Source organism: Cavia porcellus, unplaced genomic scaffold (assembly GCF_034190915.1).
Source record: "Cavia porcellus strain 051 isolate PalLab524CR breed Dunkin Hartley unplaced genomic scaffold, mCavPor4.1 scaffold_31, whole genome shotgun sequence".
NCBI lineage: Eukaryota > Metazoa > Chordata > Mammalia > Rodentia > Caviidae > Cavia > Cavia porcellus.
This window is the reverse complement of record NW_026947514.1, coordinates 11,216,980-11,237,216: the sequence shown is the minus strand read 5'-3', so window position 1 is coordinate 11,237,216 and position 20,237 is coordinate 11,216,980. Positions and strand designations below refer to the sequence as shown.

The window sequence follows — 20,237 nt, the reverse complement described above, 5'->3', positions numbered from 1 at the left end:
TGTGTGTCCCACGCGTGCACAGAGAAAGAGGTGGGCAACTCTATTTTCAGAATACGAGAGACAAACAAACTTCTCCTCTGCAAGCCTCCATGGCTGCCTGCTCTTCTGCCAACTGGAGGACACACCCTGCCTCTGCTCTATGCACGTCATCCCCGAGGACTGTCAGCCCCATGTGGGGCGGCTGTTGGCTGGGCACCCTTGGCCACGTGTGCATGTATGTCCTAGCACCATCTGCAGCAGAGAGCAGGCTCCCTCCAGGGCCAGGACCTAGCCAAGTCTCTCTGTCTCGTTTATAGGAGACTTCCAACCCTCCTGTCCCTCTGGGGCTGGCTTCGTGTGGCTGTAGCCACAGCTACATTTCCCCTGCGACCTTCGGAGTTCCTTGAGAGGTGGCCAGCCAGCTGGTCCCCTGTGTGAGAGTCACACCACCCTGGAAATGCCAATGCCTGCCCTCCTGGTGGCAGCCATGCCAAGATCCAAAACCACGCTCATGGGGTAACAGGTGACGCCCCTCCCCCTCCTCCTCATCGCCAAGCAGAGCCTCCCCCCACCCCACACCCCACCTGGCCCCCCAAAATACATTTCTTTATTTATGCATCTGTAAAATTATATGCTATACAATGCAGTAAAATAAATATATATAAGCAAGAATCTTTCTTATGTTTTGTACTGAGTACGTTGCAGATAATGATATGCAGTGTATTAACTATTGTTAGTTTCCTCTTATTTTGTTATAAAATTTCTTTTTATTTTTTCATAAGATAAGCAGACTCTATGTATGCATATACATTTTACATGCACCTGCTGTCCATACAGGTTACAGTGTCTGCGCTGACACACCTATGTAAGCGTGTGCACGCACAGAGAGGCTGAGTGGTACAAGGCACACAGATAGAAGGTGGCTGATCTGGCAGATAACTCTCAGCCTCTGGGCTCCATGGGACATCAGGGTGTCACCTTGCCAGTGATTCTGGACTGGGAGTGGCCTCTGGCCTGACCTCCCGTGGGAACAAAGATGTGACACTGATTGCCGGACTTCAAGTCCCCAGCTGCTCCCAGCTCTGAGGTTTGTGTCTGTTGTGAACCACAGCTGTGCTGGGGTCCCCGGGGGCGGTGGCATCTCTCACACGGTGTCCAGCCTGCTGTCTGGCTTGTACCCCTCCATCTCCCCTTTGTGCAGCTCAGGTTTTAGAGTCCATGATGTGCTGTGATTATCAAATCCACACTAGTGTGGGCAGTGTGGGGGATGGAGGGGATGGAGTGGCACTGTTTAGATGGCTGGAGCCCGCTCTGACCCTCCAGACTCAGTTTCCCCATAGGTGCCGAGGGAAAGGACATAGGTGCACCCATACAAGCCCATCTGGTTCTGGTAGGTTTTCCTGCTATGCCCCTCAGTTCTCTGGAATACTGAGGCCTTGTGCTAGGGGAGGGGATGTCACCATCATTTGAGCCAGGCAGGTCCCATGAGGACCTCAGCCCTGCATGCATAACGGCAGGATGGTGATGCCTTTCTTCAGGGATTTCAGGGCTGTCCAGATGACCAGGAGCCCTTTCATCCAGCAGGATGCATAGAGTCCAACAAGGACGTAGCTGGTCCCACCAAAGAGGGCAACTCTGGTGCAGTCTAGTCTTTTTGGAGGGCCTTGGCTTCCAGGTAAAAGGGGGATAGAAATCTCTTAGCTTGGCCAGGACACATTTATGTTCACGGAAAACCTGTTTCCAGCAGCTAACTTGGACTTCTGGGCCACTAGGTGTTCAATTTTGGTCCGAGGTCCCAAGAGAGCCCTGAGGAGCCTGTGGAGGCCAAGCGACTTGGCCAGAAGCCTGTGGTATTGTGCACCCCAAGGCCCATTTGAGATGGATGACCTCCCCTTTTCCAGGTGGCCATAAGGGAAAGAAGCCTGGTCAATGAATATGGACTGCTGGGCCCTGGTGGCAGTCTGAGCTCAGGGGTTCCACTTAATCCCCAATGCCTGAATACCTGTGGCAGTTTTCAGTCCTCTGCTCTCAGAAGATGGAATTGGGCTCGGAGACCCAGTGGGCTGCAGCCAGGGCTCCAGCGAGTGAGGAACATCCAGGGGTCATCCGACTCCACAGCACAGGCTGGACACTGGCTCGTTTGTGGGCAGCATCCTCATCAAGGAAGCTAGTACCTACATAAGGTGGGCCAAGCAAGCCTGCCCCCACCCCAGGCCCAGTACTAAGCCTGCTAGCGTAAGACCATCCTTGGAGAGACTCAAAACCCACAACAGGAGCCTGGGTGCACAGCCTGGGCTTTGCCACAGGCAGCTCCTCACTGGGGCAGGCCTGAGCAGGACGAGGCTTAGTGAGCCAGGTTCCCAGGAGCAGGACTGGTGATTGCCGTGGGGAGCGGTGGTGTTTAGAGCAGAGGGCTGTGTATCCAGCTGTGGATTCCAAGCTTTGCTCCTGCTTCCTGCCATGCTGCTCGGCCCCTTCATTCTTGTTAGAAGTGTCAGTCAGGGCTCAGGAAGGCCCCACTGACTGCGGACGGCCTGATGCCCACCTTTGCCTGTTCTCCAGAGCTGCTCCTTTTGACGAATCGCTGACACAACCCCCTTGCACGTATGTGAGATGTAGGAGAGAAAGGCCCAAGCCAGGAAGGCTGGGGGTGGGGTACACAGTGGAAGAGAAGGCCTTACGGCCCTTTCTTAGGCCTAGGAGCCACCACCGAGTGACAAGGGTCATCCTGAGGGTGCATCCCCAGATCTGAGTGTGGTACGTCTGTGAGGCAACTTTCCTTCCTGCCAGGGATCAGTCATGGTGTCACTTTGCTCCTGTCCATGAGGAGACATCTCTCCCTGCAGTTTGCTTTGTCTCTTGGTGTCCCCAGGTTTCCAGAAATTCCGCAGTGCTGTGGCGGGATGGCATGTCAGAAAGACAGGAAAAAGCTTTCCCCAGACTTGTTCCTCGTCCCTTCCTCTGGCACCCCTGACAGCTCCCTCCCCGCTCCCAGGACCTGGGCTTTTGTCTGCCCTCCCCTCCCAAAACACTGCCCAGGGCAAGAACTAGATCTGTCCCTCTTCAGTTTGGTTATTTGAAACCCAAATAAACTGATGTGGAGAGGCATTCAGGGCTGGGGGCCAGGATGCCAGGGCCGCAGCGCTGCTTAATTTAGCGGGCCAGACTCTGGGTCAGAGGCATCTCAGGACTTGGGCCCCGCTCCCACGGCCCCCAGTTGGCCACCCCTTCCTGCTCTCTCCTTCCTCTTTCCTGGAAGAGGGGTCTCTGTCGAGGGAAAATGTGCTGAGTCTTGTGTCCCCTGGACTCTACTGATGCGGGACTCTCAGAGTGGCCCCCCAACACACTCACACATTGATTTATGGGAACTCAGATTAGAATGAATGCATTAACCTGGGGAAAGTCTGGAATGCCGTGTGTGCGTGTGTGTGTGTGTGTGTGTGTGTGTGTGTGTGTGTTTGTGTGTGTAGACAGGGATCTCTCCACACTTAGAAGACACAAGCAATGAACAAACATCAAATAAACAAATGACTGGAAAGCGGTAATGAGTACTATGGAGAACAACAGAGCCAGGTAAGGGATACAGAGCAAGGGAGGAGGGCAGGTTCTGCCGGGATCAGGACAGAAGCCTCTTGGCTGGTGTGTGGGTCCCATGTGTGAGTTTCCCTTGGTGGCTGAGTCCTTTTTCCTGACACCCCCCCCCACTGCAGGTCGACCAGTTCTATGGTTTCCTTCCCTGCATCCATGTCATATCTATCCCTCTCTGCCCTCACAAGCTCCTTCCCTGGAGAACTGTTCCCAGGACCAATGTTAAGGGTTACGCAGAGTTGGAGGCGAGAAAAAGCTCCAGGGACCACTGAGGCCAGGACTTTTCTAATACTCATCGTATGTCATCAAGATCACGAAAAGTAAAACTGCAGCAGGATATCACTAATGCCCACCAGAACAGATGACATGAAAACAAAGATACCGAGTGCTGGTGAGCGTGTGGAGCAACCAGACCTCTCATTCACGACTAATGGTGATGGTGAGGCAGGAGACTAGGTCAAGGCAAGCTGGCTGGGGAAGTGGGTGCAGCCCATTAATTGCAAAGTTCTAGGGCCCATGCGCAGAACAGTTCCCAAAGCCCTGCACACGGAGCCCATCAGAGAGCGCTGTCTCCAGCTCTTCTGTGGGAGCTGGAGCAGGAAGAGGGAGACACAGCAGGACAGCCACCACTGAGCTCAGCGTTCCTGTGTCCTGTGTCCTCTCTTTCATGCCTCTGTTCTCACACTGTAGAGTGTGCTTCTTTCCCACCTGTCTCAAATTCACTCAAGCACGTTCCCCCCCACCTTTAATAAACACAAAGCCTTACTACTTTTTAGGCTTGTTTGTTCAGTTCTTTGTATAAGGCAAAAAGAACTCAGGAAGAAGATTCCAGAACCTGGGAACAGTGTAAGTGCAAATTGGCACAATTCTGGGAAACCAGCGGCTTTGTTAAAACTGAATGTATGGCTGGGTGCTGATTGGTTAGCCCCAGCCTAGGGCTATACCCCACACATATGGGTACAAATATTCACCAAGAGATGTGGATAGCGTGAGTTTTCACAGTACACATCCTTACCCCAAACCGAGATGTTCAAACATTCACCAGCCACCGAGTGTGATGTACTCTTAGTGCAGAATACTGCACGGCATGAATCCATCCTTAACCATGGAGCTGTAGATGTGAATCTCAGAGTACGCCAGGGTGCACCGCTGGATGGGAGGAGACACGTGATCCCTTCACAGCTCATGCACAGCAACCTCTCCAGCCAGCGGTCAGAGTCCGGGATGACAGAATCTTCCCGCTTTGATTCAGATGATGGATGTGTCAGTGTGTGAGGATGTATGGAGCTCCACATTTATGAAAGGCATCATTTGGGGGGAGGATATGTTAAACTTTATTTTAGGAAATTAAAAGTCAGTGTTGTTTGGACCTTGACTTGGATGAATTAAATCAGAATCCCCAGGTCAGAGCAGGCAGAGATGAGTCTAATACGACTGTAATGCACAGACAGGGTTGGGACCCCCTGAGGTAGCTGGATGTGTTCATTTTGGTGAGCAGTGGAGGCCTAAAGAGAGGGTTACAGCCTTGAGGGGAGTGCACAGGCAGCACCGTAGCCCAGCTCCCCGTCAACAGCACAGTTCTCTCTACAGGGCCACACTGCCCACCTTCCACATTGAGTCAGATGTCCCAGTGCTGTTTCTGTGCAGGCTACTCTGTCTCTGATTTGTTCGATGGTGTCAGAGAAGTCACAGCACCTCTCTGGACCTCACCTAGGAAACGAGGGCTCCAGGTACCACAGTAGCCAAGAGACCCTCTAGCTGGAGGAATCACAACACCATCTAAGACTCAGTCTCAGCCTGAGGTGCTCAGCATCTGATGAATCAAAAACTAGGGAGTGGTTTAGGACTACAGTCTTTCATAAAGAATTGGGCAATCATAAATAAATGTGTTAGGTTGAAGCCAGGTAGGAACTGGGAAGGCCCTTGGGTAGACCACACGGCATCCCTTCCAGGAGAGCAGCTTGAAGGAGCTCACACACGTTGAGGCTGACTTCCTGGGGATGACTGGTCATGATTCTGGCTGACTGTTATGCACACAAGCAGTCCCAGTCCTCAGAGCACAAAACAACTCATGATTCTGTGAGTCAGGAATCTGTGAGTCAAGTTCTTCCACACGGTTTCTCTCCAGTTGATGTGGTGGAGGATGGGGCAGCTGCTGGTGAGGGACCACCTCCAAGGTAGGTCATGATGTGGCCTCCTGATCCCTCTTCTCACTCGGTGTCATTTCTACAGGGCTTCTTGGTGTGACTCACGGGGCTTCCTGACAGCAGAGCAGTCACAAAGCATGTTAGGTGCTAATCTTAGATGTCTCAGCACATCACTCCCACCTCAATGCCCCGAATTCAAGGAGAAGGAAAGAGTAGACTCCCCTTTTTGGGTGGGTTAAGGTGTGTGCCTGGGAGGGGAGGCAAGATGGCTACCATCTTGGCGAGTAGGCATAAATAGAGGACTATCGATTCCCTCCTGGCCTCTAACTCCTTCTGACCTCAGGGAACTTGTTGCTACAGGTAAAGGTGTGCACAGCCTGAGACAGGACATGTCTGGCCTTTCTGTTGATATCATCGAGGGAATTATTACAGTAGACTCTAGCCAGCCATACAGGTGCTTGAAGGGGTCCATCTTGGAGGGAATTTGATCCTACTGCCCAACTGGTAACTGATTACTTAACTCGGTTACTTGAATTATTTTTTTTCCACACTGTGATTGTTAAAAATTTGGAAACATAAAGATACTACTATGAACATGTTACAGTGATACCTCAGTTCTACGATTTCAGAAAAGATGGCCATGCCTGTGTTTGTATGGGAAAGATGGCCACAGTCATATTTGTCACCTGATGCAGAGTTTGCAAGTGAAAACAGAATTTTGCCAAATGCTTCTATTTACAAACCAAATTTGTTTGCAAACCGAAGTGTTGGTGAACTGAGATACTGCTGTACCTTTCCTTCTATACCTTTCTTTTTTTTTTTGTCTTTTTCGTTTTTATTGGTACCAGGGATCGAACTCATGACTGCCTGCTTGCAAGTCAGGCGCTTATGCCACTAAGCTAAATCCCCAGCCCCTCCTTCTATACCTTTTTGATGCACAGCTATACAGAAAGGTTTGTATTTTTTCCCATTTAACACATTGCAATCATTTCCTTGTATATTTCATTTTAATTTGACAATTGCTCTTTGTTTCCTCTAGGACTGTGTGCCAGTTTAGTTCTTTTATTATATTCGTATGTAGTTTTGGGTAAGGGTCTAATTCATTAGGGATTTGGATGATGACTCAGGTTCCTGCCCACTCCGCTGGGCTCTGGGGCTCTACTCAGGGTTGTTGGGTGATGCTGAGTAGAGCCCTCTGCTGTGCTAGAACGTCTCAGTAGCCTGTGGCTTCACTCCTCTGTGGAAAGGCTCAGGAGGGACTGAGCCCAGGGAAGAGGTGGCACTGAGTTCAGGGACCTGAGAAGAGGCCTTGGTCCTACCCTGGTGGCTCACTTGAGGTCCTTCCCTGGTCACTGGGCACAGCATGTCTAGCCTGTCCACTGGCAGAAGATCACCTCAGTCTCAGAGAAGGACAAGAAGGTGGAAGCCTGGGCAAGTTTTGGGCCCCTTTGTGGTCCATGTCTCAAAGATTCTTCCTGCTTCAGAGGATGATGCTTGAAGAAACACCAGCCAAAGATGCTATTGCTGATGACCCATGACAGAGTGGGTACCAGAGGGAAGAGACATGGCTGCGTTGGCTTTCTGGTGTGGGCAGGTCCACCTTCACCCCCAGGCAGCAGTGTCTGCCAGTCTGCAGTGCTATGTGTGTGTAGAGCAGTCTTCTAGCAGGTTTTTCCCCCAAAGGAGCCGTGGCATAACACTGAGTACTTCGGGGAATATTCCCACCCTTCCTGTGGGGCTCCTCCTTTTGCCCCAATACTTAGAGTCCCTCGTGGGGGACAGAGCTGGGGCTTAAACATTAGCCTTTGTGTAGGCCATAGCTAGCTTAGATTTCTAAGCCACTGCTCATAAATTATAGGATGGTGGACCCACTACCCAGCCTCTCTGAACCTCGGTTTCCTCATCTGTGAAAGAGGTGATGGTAGCACCTGCCTATAAGGAAAGTGGTCCTATGTACTGCAGGATGACATTTTCATGTACCAAAGTATGCCTGGCCAGTCCCTCCCCTACACTCCACCATTTGGGCGGGACTCTCTACTCACAGTTTGTCTTTTTGATTCTCAAAAGCTGAGTCTAAGACAACAGGATTCGGAGATTGCATTTCTCTAGCTCTCTCTCTAAATCAAGAAGTTGGCCCGGATGGTGAGGGCAAGGTGGGGTCATCCCAAGGCGGGTCTGGTACCCATGCACGACCAGCTACATCAGGGGTCCTGGAAGGGGAGGAGCCTGTGTCTGACCTCCATCCAGGAGCCAGGGAAACAGCAAGAGCCGAGGGAGGTGACTTCCTGAGTCTACTAAGACCTCTTCCTGCTGAGGAGACTCCAACAGCTCTTCCCCACCTTCTTCCTGGTCTCCTACTGTGGTACAAGGCCTGGCAGGGGCCAAGCTTGAGATAACCTTGAGGCCACCCAGCCACAACGGTCTGCAGTGACTGTCCCAGCTGGAGTGATGCACAATTCGGCAGGTGCCAGAGCAGCTGGGAGACAGTCTAGGAACCCATGGTGTCCCCCACGCCCCTATCCTCAGCACCAGCCAGACCTTTGGAACCTTGACCCAACCCCAGCGTGCCTCGCTGTGCTTTATTTCCGCATAGAATTCTAGAAATGGTGTCCAGGCACCCCGAACCTCTGCTGAGTTGGTGAGAACTGCTCACCAGCCCCGAGGGGAATGGGCCTTTGAAATGGAAATTATTTTCCTTTTAGAGACACAAATGTGCCTTGGCTTCAAAGCACACTTCCTGACCCTGGGCTCTGGGCCCAACCTCTGACACAGGTATGGCCACGTGAGCACTTGGCAGCGCCCTGGGCACCTCAGTGAGCATGGCCCCCTGGGCACTATTTGCCATGCCACCCACCCCCAGAAGCAGGGATGGGCTTCCTGGCCTTGGAGAAGTGTTCAGGGCTTGCCCTCATGCTTGTGCGTGCTGGCTGGTTGCTCAGTGCCTTTCCCTTTGGGCCTCCCCAGCCCATCCCAGTGCGCCCAGCACCTGGACCCCTGGGGTCCCACGTGTCAGGCTTTGCCACCTGTTGCATGCTCTGCACTAAACTCTGACTTCCTGACGGCCTTTTACCCAAATCCTTGGTCTCTCCTCTCCCTCTTGCATTCAGTGCATCTTCCTTCCTGCCTTGTCGCCTGTTTGTGGTCTTTTCCTCTCCCTTCTCTCCTGTCTCCCTCCCTTGCTCTTCCCCAAGGCAGTGTCTCTCCTTTCCTCCCTGTTTCTCTGGGTCTCACCCTCTGTATCTCACTCCTCTCTCTCTCCCTCCTGGGTAGTTCCAGAAACATACCCATATATGGCCTCCATGTCAAGGATCACAAATGATGACATCACGTGAGGGCCAGAGCCTCGAGATGCTCTCCAAAGGGAGAGTCTGCCTCTGATGCACCCAGAAAGACAGGACAGTGGCTTCCTTCGTGCAGTCTTCAAACAGGAAATCTGAGATTCACAACATCTTATAGCTTGGCTTCTCACCAGTGGTCATGCGGTGGGCCCGAAATAAACTCCCTGCTTCAAAGGACAGCATTTCAGAACTGCCTGGCACAGCAGCCAGCAGCTCAGGGCCAGGGCAGAAAGAAAACTCAGGCAGCATGTTCTGAATTCAGACACTCTCAAGAAGATCCTTCCTATTGCCCCCTGAACCTTTGCTTCTGAACCTAACAGGTAATGCATGCTTTCAACTATCCTATAGGGACTTTGCAAAAGGCTGCTGGGCTGGCTGGGACTTGGCGACTACAGGATTCACCCAAATTCTCTTGTAGTGAAACTGCGTTTGTGTCTCTGTCTCCTGTTCAGCAGCACACTGGCAACTTTCACTTGGGCTTGGGAGACAGAGAATCGGGATTTACATGTCCGTTCTTCTGAAGGACTCTTGTGTAGAATATTACTGCTGTGTACTTCTCAAACTAGAAATGCACACAGAGCTGTCAGTGATGCCATGCTTGGGTGCACAGGTTTTAGACAATGTCTGTGTCAGACAGAATATTTTCAGGAAAGCTTTTGGAGCAGGCAAACATAGATATTGTCATGCACAGGAGCCAACTTGGTGGAGCCTTTCAGAGGGCTCATGTATGCCTAGTATTGTAGGATTGACAGCAATCAAGGTGCTGTACCTGCAACTTTAAGAGAGGAACAGAGTGAGAAATGTTATCTGATGTGATTGAACAGAGCCGAGGAATACAGAGAATACCTCATGTATGTTTGTACAAGTGCCTGTGTACGTGTGTGCGTGCTTGTATAGGTGCATGTGTGCATGTGTGTGTTTGCATGGGGACACTTTTAAGGAGCCAGTGGCCTTATAAAGGACAGGAGGAATGTCATCAGAGTGGGGGCAAGGCCTTCCAGGTGGAGGAGCAGCTGGGGCAAAGGCAGACACATTGGGTGGCCAGGGTGATGGTGGGATGGTGCAGGGGTGAGGAGGGGCGCAGCTGGGCTGGAGGCAGGTACACTGCAGAAGATGGAGCACATGCAAAGGATTCTGAGCAGAGCCGGTGCAGGTGGACCCTGACTTCTGGAGGCTCCTTGGGAAGCCAGAGGAGTGAACAGGAATGTGGAGATGGAAAGACCAGAAGGGAGAGCAGATGGGTAACGAAGACCTGCACCAGGGTGGAGGCTCAGCCTCTGAGCAGGGCCTCAGACCCTCTGTCCCGACGATGAGCCTCTCTCATAAAGGTGGGGGCTGATGGGAGTTCCAAGAGGCTTGGGCAGCCCTGCAAGGATCTGTGCTCCAGCTCCAGCCCGACCTCCGCCACCAGACGCCTCATGCAGGAGCACACAGAAGCAGCCAGTGCAGGCTCTCCAATCTCTGCCAAAACAGCAGGACTGGCCCCCAGCACAGGCCAGCCCTGTTTGCCACACAGTCCCCCTTGGTGCCATCCAGCTTGCATCATCTTTTCTTGTGCAAGTAGGCCAGGTCATGAGTGACTCAACTGGCTGGGAGTGGGGGTGCCCTTCCACTGGGGGTGGACTATCACCCACCTATGATGAAAAATCGCCATCACTACCAGCGGACATTCACTGAGCACTTATTATGAGCCACTTATTATGGGGCTATTTCTCTCACCAATTCTTCTCAAGGTTGCCAAGACTTAGAGGTGAATTGTTTCTCCCATTTTTCAGATTCAGACACTGAGGCTGTGCATGGTCAGGCTAGGCAGGTGTGAGGTGTTGGAGTCAGGAATCAAACTCTGGCCTCTGGGCCTTCAAGGCCAATGTTCAACATCACGGCCTCCTGGGGCCTTGCTGGAGGCCGGGACCCCGGCCATCAGCAACTTTGTACACCCAGCAGAAATGTACCTGGCACAATCCAGGCATCATAAGATGTCCTGAATTGTGTGTGGGCTCCATCCAAGAAAGCTTTTCTGAGAGAGGCACAGAAATATCCCTGGGCTGCCCAGGGGCCTCCTGGGATGCAAAAGTTTGGCCTGCCTGAAGGAAGTGGCTGTCACCCGTGCAGCGTGTCCTCGGTATCACCTTTGCCGTAATCAGCGAGTAGGAATCAAAATGAGGCTGACAAGCTTGGGGGATGAGAGGGAAATGGCGGGCGGAGCGGGGAGGAAGTAGCAGTTCATGGGTTACTAATTGGGCTGCTTTGTCTTTTTAAAGAAATAGACTTAGAAGAGGAAAGTGTGAAAGGAGTCAGGGAAAGCAGAGAGAAGAGAAGGAGACCATTGAAAGGGGTGGTGGGGGCTGCTCTGCTCCGGCTTAGGGTTCCCCGCCAAACCTGGAAAAGCACCCCTAGACCGGGCTTGTCCTGCCCCCCAGGGCAGGGGTCAATGGGACAATGGAGGATCCGTGGCTGGGCAGTGGGGTAGGGCCAGGCAGCAGCTGCCGGAGGCTCAGCCGACCAGCCAGCCCCACCGCCCATCCTCACCACCCCCAGCCTCCAGCACAGATGGTGGGAACTGGCATTCTGAGGGCCCCAGCAGCAACTGGGTCAGGGGCCTGGAATCCTGTGCCCGCACCGTGCAGCTGAGGCACTCCGAGGACTTTGCGGAGGGAGGGCAGGGGCCCCGGACAAGGTCCAGTCGCTGCCGGGCAGGAGGCAGGGATGAAGGTGACCCAGGCGCCTTCAGATCTGGGGACACCGTCATCGCCCAGCTTTCCTGAGCTGCTGCTCACAGCACTGCCTCCGAAGGTGGCCTCTGGGTCCCAGGGGAACAGAATGTTTGGGGCAAAGAACAGGAGAGATACTTGCTTTTCCTGTTGGTCTTCTTTCCCTCTCTCTCTCTCTTACCATCTTTATAGCTCTCCCTCTGAGCTGGCTTCCTCAGTGGACACCCATAAATTAACCACCCAGATGTGCTGTTAGGGTCATAGACTCACCCGGGGTGGGGTCAGCAGGGTGCTCCCGTCCAGGCAGAGCCTTGGCACAACGGGCACGGTGTTCAGGACCTGGTAGAGCAGCAGTGCCACCAGTTTTGGACAAGCTGTGTCACCTTAGGCTTAGTCGTGTCCCCTCTCTGGGCCTCAGTTTCCCTGACACACAGAGGGAGAGCCCAGTGCAGTGGGGTGGCCCAAGGCCTGCAGCCTGAGCAGATCTCCTGGGTCGCCTCTGGCCACCTTGCCTGACTCAACTCGGAAGCCCCAGTGCCCTTTGCCCCGGAGGCTAAAATTCCTCCCTGGGCCTACAGTTTCCTGGCAGGGATGTTTTAGACCATTTAGACCCTGGGCAAAGAGATTGGAACCCCAGCAGTTGTGAGGCCTGGTTGATCTGTCTTGCCAAAGCCCACCCTGGGGTTTGACTGGGGGTCCTGGTAAGGTAGCCCGGATCCCATCTCTTTCACTTCTCAGCTAGGGTGGAAAACTCCAGAGGGATGAGGTTTAGGGTCACAGAGTGATTAACCCTTGTCACCACCCTCCACATGCAGGGTCAAAGGGTGTGATGAAAACAGGGGGCAGGGCAGGCATGGTTTCAGCGCCTCTGATGCTTATAGTCTGGGCTCCCATCTCCCATCAGCCGAGACAGGAAGCTAATACTACTCCTCCGGGGACTCGAGGTCAAAGGATGTAGCCCTGACAGCCGCTGGGACACAGGCCAGGGACCCACAAGCACTTGTTCAACTGTGTTGTTTAGACTTCAAAGTTTAGACCCAGAAAGGGCCGGTGATACCTTAATGGTTTAGGGCTACAACATCTAGCTGGAAGTGGTTCCCTCCCCAGATCCCTCTGGGTCCTGCAGATGGGGGATCGAGGAAGAGGCACGGCAGAGAATGAGGCTGTGCGTGAGATCAGGGAGGTCCCCCCGACCCCCATGTTCCAAGCTAGCCTAGCAGCCTCGGGTTGGGGTTCACATGGCGTTTGGGAGACCCTGAAACTTTTAAAACTGACTGGTAGGTAGGACGGTTGCATGCATGCATATTATATTATACAGATCGTGGTCCTACAGTATATCTGGGGAGCTCTGGCTCCAGGACCTCTGTGGACACCAGAGCATTAGCATATAACCCACCAACATCCCTCCCAGATACTTAAAACCGCCTCTAGTGACTTATAGAATACCTAATGCAATTCATTGTCATATAAATAATTGTTATACTGTACTAATTAGGAAATAATGGCTGAAAAATGTTTGTGTATATTTAGGGTGACGAGCAATGTTTTCCTGAATATTTCTATTCCGTGGTTAAATCCATAGCTACACAGATCTGACTGTTTATATATACAATATTATATAAGAAATATATTACACATGAAATTAATTGTATAGAATGTGGTTAAAAATAGATACCTATTGAGCTTATAAATTAATTTTATAAATATATGTGTATATATGCATTTTAAAAAAATACGTGTAGTCTTCAGTTTGCATCTCAGCTTCATTGATAGGTTATGAAACTAGGAGGCTGCTGTTCCTTAGGTGAGATTAAGACTTTGTGTGAGGTCAGGTGTACCCTCTGGTCTCTTTATTTTCTCCCTAGCCGTGCCTCACTTTCCCCATCTGTGGAATGGGACAACATCACCTTTATCAGAGATTTACTATGTGATCCAAACTACAACTATAAGCAAACGCATAAATGAACAGCAAGGGAAGGCAGACTGGTTAGGGTTCTCTCGTGGTGGGTGGTAGTGATTTGAAGGTGACAGGTGGGTGACAGATGGCTGCGACACATAGGCTTTGCCAGCAACATTCGGTACACACCCTCTGATAGGATTATTTCCAAAAGATGAGAAGTATAAAACAAAAGAGGCCTTTATTCTGAGAACACGGAGAGAGAGAACGGACACCCCCGACCCCTGGAGTCTGGCTTTCTCTCTGGCGGACACGTGGGGCGGGGGTATATAAGTAGACTAAGCTTAGGGTAGTGCTCTAGGGCCATTAGAGATGCACAGGTATCTCATTGGCACACGTTTGGCTCCAGGGGCAGATTCCTAAGGGTGGGGGGAGATAAAGTCACAGGTAAATCCCTAGGGGTGGGGGAGATCGGAGCTTCCTGGTTCTGGTTGAGGCTTTTCTGGCTACAGTGTCCCTGTCTGGGCCAAAACCCTTTCACCCTCCATTCTCACCTGCAAAGGACAAGTGGGCCCAGCTGCAATGCCCTACAGCTCGCCAAACAGACCTGCTGTCATTTGTGGGCAGTCATCTTGCAACAGAAACCTACACCCAGGTCTGAGAGGAATGGTGTGGACCGGGTCCCAGGTCCTTTCAAAGTCTGGGGTTGAGGTCCTGTGCATGGAAGGGCAGGGCAGCAAGAGGCACCTGGGAGTGGGCAAAACCCTTCTCCACCCCGTGGGCTGGCTTAGGGGAGGGCTCTGGACTCCCTGCTTCCCAGACTCTGACCCCATTCCTGATGCAATCCCTGACAGTGCCCTGCAGCTCCCTGACAACCTGGGGAGCCGATGGTCTCAAATCTGGGGAGAAGCCTGGCAACTGTAATGCAGGAGAGTAGGGGAGAACCGGGGCCCTCACATGCCTGCCTGGGACTTCTTCTGGGCACAATCCTGGGAAGCACAGCCTCAAGTGTGGATAGAGACTGTACTGTCTGCTTTCCTGGACGGAGCAGAGACTTCCAGTATTTTGGAGCCATCGAATCGCATAGCAGATTTTTAGGGGCCAGCAGCCACATTCTGGGTGCTGTCCGAACATTTATCCCTGTTTGCTCATTTCCTCTGACATCTCCGTGGGCCAGATGTTATTATTATTATCTGTGCCATTTCACAGACAGGTAAAGTGAGGCTGGGAGACTGGGTTGACCTGTGTGGTACCAGGCCTGAGGTTCTAAGGCCACTTTCAAAGGCCAATTTCAGTCCTCACTGCAGGCCTGCCAGGCCCATGCTTCTTTGTTTCACAAATGTGGAAACAGGTCAGACTAGAGGAGATGATGGGTGGCCAGGCACCATCCTGGGTTTTCTGTACACATCAGTCAAGCAAGCTGTGACAGCCATCATCCCCACTCTACAGATACCACCTAGGAGAAGTAGGGGCCCCTTGCAGTAATGTTTGGGGTGCATAGAGAGGATACAGGGGAGCTGCTAGAGGCCTAGGGAAGCTCTTGTCTCCTCACCTCCTGCTGACTACGGGCTGATTACCCCAGGACACCTCCTCTGCTGGCCCCTGGCCTAGTTGGGTGAGGCTGTTCAACCCCTGCTTTCTCTGGGAAAGGGCTATATTTTTTTTTATTCTAATCAGTCTCCTGCAGGTCCCCCGAGGCGGCTGGCCACCCTCCAGGACTCAGGCTGGGAAGGCAGCCAGTCCCCAGGCAGAGGTCCCAGAAATCGAGCTGGGGAGCATAAAGATGAGGGGAGACTGAGTCCCAAAGAGGGCTGAAGATCACCTCCAGCCCCTCCTCCTGAGATGTGGATACTCAGTCACGCAACCGTCCAAGAGGCCACTGCTAATAATTGGCTAAGCTGTGACTTGAACCCAGCCAGCTGGCTCCCTGGGGCGCTTTACTCCCTCTCCAGGGCCAAGGCCAAGCTGCTGCACCTGTCCCCAGGAGGATGCCCTCATGGTGTCGTCCCAGGTGATATTGAGCCGAGAATGAGGTATTTCCCTTCCCGAAGGAGTCCAGCTGTCACACTTGCCAGTGTTTAGGCCATAGCTAAGCCCAGTGTGTGGAGCCTCCCAAAGCTACTTTCCACCATGCGATCACAGTTACAAATGTCTCTCATTTGTACTTGAGGGCCCTGAAGGTGGACGAGGGTCTCAGCAGGAAAGTCAAGGGGTGCAAGGCCCACAGTGGGGTGGGGAGATTGTCCCGGTCCTGTTCAAGTCCTAGCAGGGTCAAGTCTGTCTCCCCCTTGCCTCTCTGTACTTCCACTTGGAGGCCAAAACCCCAGCGTGGTGATGGCAGTTGTGAGGGCAACGCAATGGCAGCATGGGATTGATGACAATGTCCCCCCTGGGCGGGCTAAGGGCCTGGAGTCTGGGGCTCACTGCAGGATTGCTGCTTCTGGCAGTCCCAAGAGGGGGCCTGCTGGGACAGGAGGGACAAAGGACAGGTTCTACCCTGCCCTGCCGCTGAACAGATGGGAAATCCCGGGACACGAAGAAGGGAGATGTGCATGGCGTCCAGATGTTGTGTCCAGTTCGGGTCCTTTGCTGGACAAACAAAGCTGCTGCTGCTGCTTTACAAAAAAACAATGCCCAAGCACGGGTGCACCCAGCTTCAAGGTCACGATGCCCCCGCCCCTCCCCTTCCTCCCATCCCCCACCACAAAGCAGTCACCTGCCACACTGATCTACAGCATCAGTGTCAGCCCTGGTGCACCCTGAAATACTGCAGTGCACCCTTGTCCTCAAAGCACCCTGAAATACTGCAGTGCCTGGACCCCAGACCCAGCTGTTTAGGCTCACTGGGCTGGGGTGGGTTTAGGGCCTTGGAATATTCTCAGGACTCTCAGCCAGCCCTGAGAACCATCTGTGAAGATGATTATGACTGCACGCAACAGAAAACTCAGCTACTGTTCTCTTAAACCGCAAGGCTCTTCAGTCTTTAACTAAGAAGTCTAGGGTAGGTGGACCCGGCATTGGTTAAGCTGCTTAAAGATGAAGGACCCAACATATCATTCACCTGTTCAAATTCATTGTAACAGACCATCATTTGTTCTGTCAAACTCATGCTCACAAGATGGTTGCCACTGCTCTAAGCATCAAGCTCCTCCAAGGACAAAACAGGAGCTGGGATAAGAAGTCATTTTGTTCCCCACTCTCTCTCTTTTACTAAGGAAGAAAGTCTTTCCTTGGAGCACTCCTACAGGAGCATGTTTCATCTCTTTGGACAAAACTGGCTATATGTCCACCCCTGGATAAATCATTGACCAAGAGGATGGGACTGGAACGATCATGCTCATGCATGGAACAAAGCACATTGCTTCTGGTACAAAGCTGGGTCCTGCTGCCCAGGAGAAGCGTGTGGTCAAGGCTGTTGGGTGGGTCATCAGCAGGACCTGCTATACTGGGTGACATTTGCCAGCTGCATAGCGCCTATGCTCAATTCTGCTGGGCTCCCTGTTGCTTGCGAGGCTCATCCTTGTCACTTCCGACAGAGGGAGTTGGTTTATTTTCTGGGGTGCCCGCTGTTCCCTGCTATTCTGCACATGAACGTACCCCAGCATGTCAATCCATTCGAATGCGGACGGGTGTTCATTCATTCCTCCAAATTGCTGCTATGAATATTCTTGACTTTTTGGGGGCAAATATATGCCCATGACTCTTTGGGGTGCACAGCTAGGAGAGACTTTTTAAGTCATAGGATTTATGTGTGTCCAGCTTCACTCCCATTTTCCCACACAGCTCTGCCCGTGCTGGGAATCACTGTGGTACCCCTCACCTGGCTCCCTAACACTAGTATTTTCTATCTTTAGCATTTGAGTGACTCTGTTGACTGCAGAGTGGTCTTACATTGGGGTTTTAATTTTATTTTCTCCAGACACTCATGAAACTCTGCACCTTTGGTTCTGGTTACTGGCTGTTTGGATGTTCTCTCTGTGATGTGCTGACCTAGTTTTTGGGGTGGCAGTTAACCAGAGCCCCGGGAGCCTCCAAATAAGACAACATGCTCTAGACTGCAGGTTTCTATGAACTGGCTAAGCAGGATGGGCTCCCGGGACAAGTGGGATTCAGGCTGCTCGGGGGTTTTCTGGAGCCAGGGTACAGGCAACAGCTCCACAAGCTGTTGCTGCTCCCAGAGATGGCAGCAAACCAGGTGCGAACCCTGCCACACAAGCTCTTGTTACATGCCGCTTGCATCACGTCCACTGGTGTTTGCTGGGTCCTGTGTGTCACTTGGACTTGGGCCAGTATCTGTGGGCAAGGGAGGAAGGGAGCATCTGCCTCCAGCAGAGAGAGTTCGTGTTTGCTGAGCAAGCCCAAGTGTAGCTCTGGGCTTTTGGGTCTTTTTTAAAAGCCCCCATGTGATTCTAGCGTTCAGTCAGGGCCAAGGACCATTGACCCCCTGTCACACTGCAAGTCAGCCAGCCAAAAGGGAAACCAGGCTGAGCTGATTTTATTTCATTTTCCAAAAGCAGCTGACTCAACCAACCCTTCTTTTTTAAAAAAGAGAGTCTCTGTAATTAACATGGAAGAGTGTTTCAATGATTGATTTTAACTAGTTTGTAGCTTGTTCATTTCCAGTGTTTCTGACCCTCCCACAGCAAAGAGCACTGGGTAGGATGCCATTGGTGATCCGGAGGAAAGAATGTATGCAGAGCTCCAGAGGGTGGGATCTGGAGCTGCAGGGGCACTGGTGTATCGCCAGGGGAGTGCCTGGTACACAGTAGATGTACAATAAATGATCTTTCAATGTGTACATGTATAGATAGGTTTTCTGCAATGGAAAATGAGTCATGGGTTGGTGGGTGTTCGCAAAGATAGATACATAAGTGGATGGACAGAGGAGCATGGTGGGTGAGTGAGCAAATGAATAGGAGAATGGATGATGGAGAGATGGGTAGATGAATAAATGGGTGGATGAACGATCGGAAGGTTGGGTAGATGGGTGCATGGTGATTGATGGGGAGTGGAGGGAGAAGTGGTTGGGTGGTGGATACAAGGGTAGAGGATGGACATGGGGTGTGGGAGGTGGGTGTATAGGAGGGTGGATAACGGGTGGAGTGATGAATAGATGAGTGGATGGATGAATGTGGACAAAGGGGTGGTTGGGCAGATTGCATGATCACGTCCAAGAATAAAAAATGAATGTGTAAATGTCAGAAAAGCCCAGGCTTCCCTGTGGGTGAACATAACTCTCTTGTGAAAACATTTAGTGACCAGGGTGGTCTGGGTCTCCCCACAGGGTCCTCTGATTTGCTGTTCCTCCTCCTGCTGAGGGTCTCTTCTGGAGACCGGGGTGAGGGGTGGCAGAGATGGCGATGCAGATCAGTTCTCGGGGCAGACAGCGTGCCATCGGGAATGAAGAATACAGCCTGTACAGCAGCCTGAGTGAGGAGGAGCTGATCCAGATGGCCATCGAGCAGAGCCTGGTGGACAAGACGAGGGGCTCAACCACTACTGGCTCGACCCCTACTGAGGCCACTGGGTCAGCACGGGCCAACAGCCAGCCGGCCCATTTCTACCCCTGGACCAGGTGAGCAAGGCCAAGCTGACCAATGAACAAGGCCGTAGTGGGTACCCCTAAGCTGCTGATCCCAAATATTATCCATGCTGACATTATTCTGCTCTGTAGGATGCTTTTTAACACTGTAGTGATTTCCATGTATCTAAGCGTAAAGGAGTTTGGTGACTGGTATACAGTTGTCCTTGGTGACCTAGGGAGATGAGTTCTAGGTTTGGTATCCATGGATACCAAAATCTACCCTAAATGATATAATATTTACTTATAATTCATACGCATCCTCATGAATACTGTAAACTACCTCTAGATTACCTATGCAATGTAAATACTGTGTAAATTGTTGCTACCCTGCATTGTTCAGGGAATAATATCAGAGAGGAAGTCTGCACACGTACCGAGGCATTTTGTTCAAATACTTTTGACCTGAAGTTTGTGAATGCAGAGCTTATGGTTCCTGAGGCCTAACCACACACTTGGTGTCATTTCACCTGCTCACATCTCTCTGGCTGTCTCTATTCTACCCATTTTCCAGCTAAGGCAACCGAGGCTCGGGGCTGGGTGACTCATCCAAGGTGACAAAGCTTGTCAGTTGCAGACATTGAAACTAACTGGCTCCAAAGCTGGGGCTCTGACCTTGCAGCCCTGGCCTCGCAGTAGAGCAGTGTAGATCTGAGGTGGGGTACAGTCAGCTCCTGCACTCTATCTGTGCAGCCTCTGGAAGGCAAAAGTCACGAGTTCCAGCAAAGCCAGCCTGCTTCCTTCGGCTGCCCTCTCAGCACTGGACCTTTGAGGAGCAGCGACCCCCAGTGGGACGAGACAAGAGCCACAGCCATGACACACAGATGGATTTCAAAACTCTAGGGGCCCCAATAGCAAGCAAAGAGAAAGTAGAAATTAATTTGCACATATATTTTGTCTCAAATACTACCATTTCCATGTGTCATCGATATAAAAATTAAGGGTGATACTTTTATCTTCTTTTTTTTTCCTCTAACAAGGAGACCCAGCATCTAT

The 20,237-nt window shown here is 51.9% G+C and overlaps 1 protein-coding gene and 1 long non-coding RNA gene across 3 annotated transcripts in view; one reads left to right on the top strand and one right to left on the bottom strand.

Annotated features, from left to right (window-relative positions):
• Positions 1 to 4,877: 4,877 nt before the first annotated feature.
• LOC106025906 (uncharacterized) lies at positions 4,878 to 12,292 on the bottom strand. 2 transcript variants are annotated; one of them, XR_010044956.1, is made up of 2 exons: positions 12,034 to 12,292; positions 4,878 to 5,827 (listed from the first exon to the last, which is right to left on the bottom strand). It is a non-coding gene; the product is annotated as an uncharacterized LOC106025906 (long non-coding RNA). The 2 variants fall into 2 exon arrangements; XR_010044955.1 differs by lacking the exon at positions 12,034 to 12,292 and adding an exon at positions 8,999 to 9,176.
• Asb2 (ankyrin repeat and SOCS box containing 2) overlaps positions 9,106 to 20,237 on the top strand; it is a 33,959-nt gene continuing 22,827 nt past the window's right edge. The window contains exons 1-2 of the mRNA XM_003462632.4: positions 9,106 to 9,372; positions 18,945 to 19,235. Of these exons, the coding sequence (XP_003462680.1) occupies positions 19,015 to 19,235 (221 nt within the window). The 5' untranslated portion in view covers positions 9,106 to 9,372; positions 18,945 to 19,014. The remainder of the gene's footprint in view (positions 9,373 to 18,944; positions 19,236 to 20,237) is intronic.